Below are 7,753 nucleotides of genomic sequence, written 5' to 3'. Positions count from 1 at the left end.
AAACCAGTAAATCCACTCAGTCACAGCTGTTAGACCTATTGAAAACTAAGGAAACACCACATCCTCCACTTCATCACAATAGATGGAACTCACAGGAAGTAAGATTATGTCTAATTTACACAGATAAACAACAAAATCCTCATCCTTCTACTTTTCATTGTAATAATAACAAAAAATATCATAGTGTGGCATGTACAAATATAGTCTGGAACACAGCAAAGCAGTTTGTGTACATGTGGGTGTGTTTCCAGGAACTGTCTCCCGTACTGTAACTTAATGAAGGTCAACAGCTGAGAAAGACTTCAGAGCGCTGGCTAGTACAGGACGGCCTTGCTTTTTAGGTTAGCTGCTCACAAATCCTATCTATAATTCAATATAGATTACAATACCCATGTTAAGAATATCACTTAATATTAATAAATTAGCCACAGTGTCAATCATCCACATCAATTTGCTCATTAATTCTAATTTTGGACATGAAACAGCAGCAGTGTCAACAACAACCCAGGAAACAGTTACACTGTAACACTGTAACACAGAAAAGATGTGAAACTAACAATATAGTAGCACTTAAATAGTACTCACTTATAGCACTTTGTAGTCTTGCTTTATTTTTGAAGAAATTGTACTTTGTTGATTCTTGTTGTTCTGGGTTTGTACCCTTGGGGTTGAATGCAGTTATTGTAAGTCACTTTGGATAAAAGCGTCAGCTAAATGAAATGTAACTTGTCTGAAGCTGTTTAAACACTGTATCACAGATTCTATTTCAAAAGATTAGGTTTATATGATAGTGACATCTAAGCAACTGTCTGAATTACATCAAGCACACCTATCACCTATTAAAGCAAACCATCTCATACCTAGATAGATAGATCGATTTTTTCCTGACTTTGCTGAATTGATCAGCAGTGTCATGTGATCATATCAGAGGGAATAGATTGATCAGTGAATGTTTCGCCAGTGCAGTTGAACAGGGGTCTAAAGTGGATGTGTAGGAAGTCGGGGGTTAAATGAGATAAGTGATGTCTACACTAGTCATAAGATTACAGGCCTCACCGGGAACCCAGATAGTACACAGTCAATCAGTCGATCAGCTGATCAGCAGATGGCTAACATAATGGAGGACTGATGACATTATCTCCAGGAAACGTCGGCAAAGTGAATTTGTATCTTGTAACAATTTCTAAGCAACTAAGTTCTTTTCAGCTTTAGAGTAAAACACACAGAGAGCCCCGGGCAAAGTGACACGCTTGTCCGGTTTTTCCTGTCTTGTGTAGCATGGCGGCTAAAAGTGAGTGAGCACAACAAACATGAGCAGACCATAGACTGTACAGGAGCAGACATGTAGTGGATTTAATACTTAATATATACCGATGAGTTAGACGGTTACCCTTCCTGTATAACCGTCATACGCATACCGTTTAATATGTATCCCTGCACTTCTTGGACTCTCCACTTCTTTGCACTATTGTTGTGTTACAATGAATTCACAGCTCCTGTATATAGGCATTCCTCCTTGTATATACTTTCTTTTCACTGTTTGTATTGTTTTGTGTTGTGTATTCTGTGTAAGCACACTGAGAGACACTTTACCAAGTCAAATTCCTTGTTTGTCCAAACTTACTTAAAATAAAACCTGATTCTGAGTTGGAGTTATGGAGGATGAGAATAGACGATGACAGGAAATTGGTCCATGGACTCAAATGTAGTGTGGGGACAGTGTGATGTTTACTTGTTTGTTTGTTTGCTCAAGAGAGAGAGAGAGAGAGAGAGAGAGAGAGAGAGAGAGAGAGAGAGAGAGAGAGAGAGAGAGAGAGAGAGACAAACAGGGGGTTACTGGCTCCTCCCTGCGTGGGCGTGGCCTCAAGTCTGAGTCTAGAAATACAAAGCGGATCCGCCTTAGTAGATCAGATTAACCGAGACCTGAACGACCGGAGGAGACCGGCAGAGAAGCGGACGGACTATACTTTGTGTTTTTAACAGGTAACCTTTCACTTACTTCATCAGTTTCCCTTCCTCAAAGCTGTGAGACTGTGAGTCCATGAGGATGAAGATCAGAAAGAGGAAGAGGCGATGCTGTTTTTTTGCCGCGTGGCTCCCTAGAGGAGGAGGAGGAGGAGGAGGAAGATGATGATGACGGTGGATTTCATCATCTCTGGGGGGGATTAAACCACGTCAGACGTTTTTAAATTAATCGTACTGGGATTAATTCGAGAATCGAGTTGGATTCAGTCGAGATACTCGAGTTTATACGGTTCTTTCCTTCACTTTTTATTATTATAATCGCGTTTGCCGAAGCACCCAGTCTATGGTTGACTCCTCCCTGTGTCCAAGAGTGGATGTAACCTTTTAGTTGTATTCAATATAATTTTCAATCAGTCTTATACTCTATTCTCGATCTTCTGTGAGTAACAGCTTTTATACGAGGGGTGAAACGGATAGTTATCGATTAGCGAGCTCTTAATTTGAAGGTCTCTGTTTCCGTAGAGACCGCCGTTTACTTATCCTGTATCTGGAAGCTGCTGTTTCCTACAACTGTTAACAGAACTACATTCGAATTGAAACTATGACACATCAAAGTCGTTTTGAATCCTCCTTTGAAGAACTCTGAAAGTGCTCTAAAGGCTATTATAACCGCTACTATTATTAGACCCTAGCTCATAAAAGCTGGGCTAGAATGGGAAAAAAAGGCTGTTGAACCTCTTGGAACAGGTTAGCATGTCAATCAGCAACAACCATTTAGGGACTAGCTTTTGTTTCCATGTCTGAACAATGAGGAACAACAATTCACTGGAAATGTGAACAAACACCTTCTCATTTCCAGTATGTCTTCTCTGTCATATGTTTTGGGTATCGCTCAGTGAAACAAGACTCTTTTTCATTCACATGCTCTCACCAAATGTTTTCCTTGGACGTGATCTAGTCGTCAACTTGACAATCTATTATCTCCTTTTTAACAATCAGGCTCAACCATGAGTAAGGACACAGAGGTCGACATGAAGGAAGTGGAGCTCAATGAGCTGGATCCCGAGAAGCAGCCGATGACGGGTGATGGCCCGGCACCGGGCGCGGAGAAAAATGGCAGCGTCAAGCTGAAGGTCCCCGAGGATGAGGTGACGTTCACCGGCCTGTCCAAAGAGGAGCTGATGAAGGTGGCCGGCACTCCAGGGTAAGAGCACCAGCTGCAACAAATACGGTCTAAGCTCTGGTCTTGAATTATCTCGTCACCTTAACATTTTCCACCACATTCTCATCCTTCCCTGCAGATGGGTGCGAACCCGCTGGGCGCTTCTTATCCTGTTTTGGCTGGGCTGGATCGGCATGTTGGCCGGAGCCATCGCCATCATCGTCCAGGCCCCTCGCTGCAAACCCATCCCTGAGATGAACTGGTGGAACGAAGGACCCCTGTACCAGATCCCCGACGTCATAGCTTTCGCTGATGGAATGGAAGGTAAAGTATTTTAAGATTTCAGATGTGTTTCAGGGTAAATAGGTGTTTTCTTTTTATATGATTTCTTTCCTGTTAAGGTCCTTGCCTCTTCTTGCTGCTGTTTGCTCTTGGTGTCATGCATATGCCCAAAATAAGATCTGGAGATTATTTAAAAAGTCGTCTAGTCTGCATGCCGTAACATGGGATAAGTCTTGTGACAATGTCTTGGGTTTCCTGAGTTCTATGTGGCCTATTTCAACTGGCCAGATACCAAACTGCTGACTAGGCTGACGCTGAGTGACTCAAGGTCTAAAGGACGGTTTAAAAAAAAAAAAAGAAGCCACAAGTCACTTCTGTCATATCTTCTGCTTGAGGTCATGAATGAGCAATGCAGAACCATTTTGTGGTGTGCATATATATATATATATTTTTTTAAAGATATCTTATATAATTAATTTTAGATCTGAACGGATCTCTCTCTGACTTTTCATTAAATGTCACTTAAAAAGCTAGAAACAGTTACAGTACTTCTTGTTCCAATCTTTTTTTAAAGGCAGGAAGGACAGACAGTTTGCACTCCTGTTCTTAAAGTGAATTACATGTGAGCACTCGGGTTTCCAAAAAGCCTAGGGCAGCATTCCAAAAACCCCACGTGAGCCTGGTGATTTCACGTGAAGGGCCGCCTTGTACTCAGGCTTCACGTGGCCAGCAGAGGGTGTGGATGGAGCTATTCACATTCTCCTGCCTTGAGTCAATACTAACTATAAGCCCTTACCCTTAACTTACCTCTTTTCTTGTGTCTCTTGCCCCCTAGCCTCCTGCCCTCGTTTCCTAACCCCCTGACCCTGCTACATTTCTCACATCAGTGTTCTGTGGTCCATTGTGTAACTACAGTTCCCCCTCTCTCTGTCCCTCTTTGTAGGTGTCGAGGCAAAGTTGGACGCCATGAACCAGCTGAAGGTGAAAGGTCTGGTTCTGGGCCCTCTGCACTCTGTCCAGGCCGACCAGCCAAGCACCCTGAATCTCAAAGCAATTGATCCAACTCAGGGAAAAGAGAGCGAACTGGTGGCCGTGCTGGAAAAGGCCCACAAGAAGGGTAGGCCATCATAGAATTGAGATCATTATTAGTAACGGAGTGCCTTTGGAGGTTTCTAGTGGTTTGTGGACTTGGAGCTGCTCATGCCCAGTGGTTCTAAGTGTTCTATTTTCCATAGGCATTTCTGTGGTGCTTGACCTGACTCCAAACTACTCAGGAGCATCTTCCTGGTTCAGTGCTGCTGATACCAGTGATGTGATGGCCAAACTTAAGGTAGGACACACACACACACACACACACACACACATACATTGGCCTGCGGTCCTTCACTCACTTGATTCATGTCATTTAGCTGTTCTTACTCCTCTTCTAGCTAAAGTGATCACGTTGTCTTTCAGGCTGCCGCAGAACATTGGCTGGCTTTGGGTGTCGATGGCATCAAGGTTTCGGACTTGACTACTGCCACCGGCTCTGATGAATGGTCAAACCTGCAAGCTGTTGTCCTGGGCAACCACACAGAGGACATGAAGAAGAGGTAACCATGCCTATGCCACTTTGTTTACAGCTAATGGTGTCCGCTACTTTCATACAGACTCAAATGCTTTTAACACAGATAATAAGATTGTTTTTTTTAAGCCTGTTCTTTTCATTTAAGGGGGGGGGAAGTAATTTTCAAAGCATGAGGAGAATGTCAGCCGACAGAGTTTGGTTTGTTTGGAGAAGAGAACGTGAAGATTAAACGCATTCCAGTGCTACAGGGGGGGGGACTGGGTGGGGGATCAGGAAGAGCTGGGTCAACAAAAAGGAGTCTGTAGTTCCTGTGCGCTTTACACTTATGACAAAGCGACACCCAGTGGTGTAAATGAGAAATTACACAATGGACTTATAACAAACAACACTGTTTATTTCTTAAAACAAGTTAGGATCCAACTACAACATTTCTATTTCGAGCCGAGTGTGTCTGATGGCAGGAAAACTGTCACTCATCTGACCTCACTGTCTTTCCCTCAGGGCCTTGATGGGAGTAGTTGAAGGCATTTCTCCCATCCAGTTGTCCCAGCTCGTCAATACCTCCGGTGTGAACCTCGTCCTGTCCGACCTGCTCAGCACCAAAACTGGAGGTTGGTTATGAGTTGTGTTCACAGCAATTTCTACAGAGTACAGTTTTACATTTAAAAGCAACACCACTCCACACTAATGTGGCAAATGCTGTTGTTCCTCATAGTGTGCATCCCTTGCTGTGTCTCCATCCTGACTATCTGACTGTCTAAAGAAAGAAAAACAAATGTCAGTCCTTCGGTACAAGCCATACAATGTAGTTGATTTATTTTTACCTGAATATTTACAGGTATGGAGCGCATCAAGGCCATGGACGCCCTTCACACTGACCAGAGAAGTCTGGCCTGGGGTCTGGGTGCCGCCCAGAGGGACCAGCTGTCCACACTGGCAAAAACTTCGTCCCTGATCCGTCTCTACCAGCTGCTGTTGTTCACCATGCCTGGAACCCCTGTGTTCACATACGGAGACGAGATCGGCCTTAAAGCAGGAGTGGTAAGGGATAACACAGTTGACATCTTCATGCAGCCTTTCAGCTGGTTACAGAGTGTAACCTTATTTCCTTCCCTTTTTATTTTAAGGCGGGAAACTTTTCTAAAATGATTTGGGACATCGAGAAGGAACCTGAAGAAGGAGCAGTAGTTAACGAGGCAGCTGAGGTACGGGGATTTCAGTCCTGGAGCAAACTAGTGAACCTGTGGTAAAAAAAACACATAACATTGCTCGCCGTGTTTTTTTTTTACCAATATCCTCTTTTAACACATTTACAGGCAGAGAGGAAGGAACAGGTTTCTGTAATGAAGTGGTTCAAAACCCTCAGTGAGCTGCGAGGCAAGGAGCGCTCTCTCCTCCACGGAGACTACTACTCTCTCTACTCCTCCGCCACCTCGCTCGCTTTCCTTCGTCTGTGGGACCAGAGTGAGAGATACATAGCGGCTGTGAACTGGGGAGAAGCACCACAACTACTAAAGCTCTCGTTGACGCCTACAGGCAAGTTTAAATTCAACAGTGATCCAGTTAAAATGTGAAGTGTCCCATCCAGCATGTTGTACTTCTGTCCACTTTTTTTTGACACCACGATCTTTGTTCCTGCAGAGGGAGTAGTGCTGCCAGAGACGGCCATGGTGAGGCTGTCGACCGGAAACAGTTCCTCAACAGCGTTCGCAGAAGATTCCGAGGTCAGACTGGACAGTATCACTCTAGAATCCGGAGACGCCGTCCTGCTGAAGTTCCCCTACACGGCCTAGAGATGGTGCCAGACTACAGGGAGGCTGCGTACAGATTAGCGTCATTAAAAGAAAGATAAGAAGGTCCCAGTCGTAAGGAATAAATTGGCATATTCAAAAGTATTTTATTCAGTGAAAACAAAGGTAAATTTGGGTCAAAGGAAACCTGCCATGAAACAGCAGAATATTGGTCAGTTTAAACTCTTGGATTTATTTGATCCTTTTAATTGTTTTCCCAAGTTGTGTCCTTTTTTTTGTTTGTTTTTCTTGTTTTTAATTCTAGGAAAAGATACAACAATCTGTTGAGCATTTTTTTCATTTGTGATCTTTAATTGTTGACCATCTGGACATTGTCCGGACGGGTGAAAGACATTCCATTCTTGTGCTTTGGGCAATTTTAGCAGTCCTTGGTTTGTTTGTCATTTTTACTTAGACATTTTAAAAAGTTCTGTTTTTAATGACAGTTTTACTTTCGTTAAGAGTTTTTTTTCTCTTTCTTTTTAACAGCGAAGAGCAGGCATTAGGGAAAAAACAAGTGACAAATTTGAACATGCGGTGTGCCTGCGTTTGAAGTATTTTTTAAGATGGCAAGACGACAATACTGCTGCAGATGCTTTGAATCTGTCAAGTGAACTCAATTGGAAATGAATAAACAGTTTCTGTACCGACTCCTGTGCTCATGTTTTTGTCCCACTCCGTTTAAGCGTGTTCTTAATGTCGCAAAGCATCAGATAAGAAATTCACTATTTTCAGAACGTACAGGTGTGTTAAAGTGTGTCACAGATGTCAACAGAGGAAGCATGTCTATATTTCAATCACCATCTTCGGATGGGTTTTTATATAATAAAATAAACCATCTGCATATACTCAGGTTTTTCACTACATGGGTCACATAGTGATGATCTTAAAGTAGCTACTGTCGTAAAATCACTCCATTACACGTCACACTTCCAAACTTAGTAGAGAAATTGTTTACAGTATACTTTTTTTCAGTATAATGATAAA

The 7,753-nt window shown here is 43.0% G+C and overlaps 1 protein-coding gene across 1 annotated transcript; it reads left to right on the top strand.

The window, feature by feature from the left end:
- The first annotated feature begins 1,919 nt into the window (after window positions 1-1,919).
- On the top strand, window positions 1,920-7,417 carry slc3a2a (solute carrier family 3 member 2a). The gene is made up of 11 exons (XM_061066010.1): window positions 1,920-1,983; window positions 2,965-3,169; window positions 3,267-3,451; window positions 4,353-4,526; window positions 4,645-4,739; window positions 4,865-5,001; window positions 5,478-5,587; window positions 5,815-6,017; window positions 6,104-6,181; window positions 6,293-6,512; window positions 6,618-7,417. Exons 2-11 carry the CDS (start codon window positions 2,973-2,975, stop codon window positions 6,767-6,769), a joined length of 1,551 nt encoding a protein of 516 aa, XP_060921993.1. The 5' UTR covers window positions 1,920-1,983; window positions 2,965-2,972; the 3' UTR covers window positions 6,770-7,417.
- The last annotated feature ends 336 nt before the right edge of the window (window positions 7,418-7,753 follow it).

The sequence above is a fragment of the Limanda limanda genome, chromosome 22, assembly GCF_963576545.1.
Source record: "Limanda limanda chromosome 22, fLimLim1.1, whole genome shotgun sequence".
In the NCBI taxonomy this organism is placed as follows: domain Eukaryota; kingdom Metazoa; phylum Chordata; class Actinopteri; order Pleuronectiformes; family Pleuronectidae; genus Limanda; species Limanda limanda.
The sequence above is the reverse complement of the archived record's forward strand: the minus strand, read 5'-3'. Positions and strand labels throughout refer to the sequence as shown.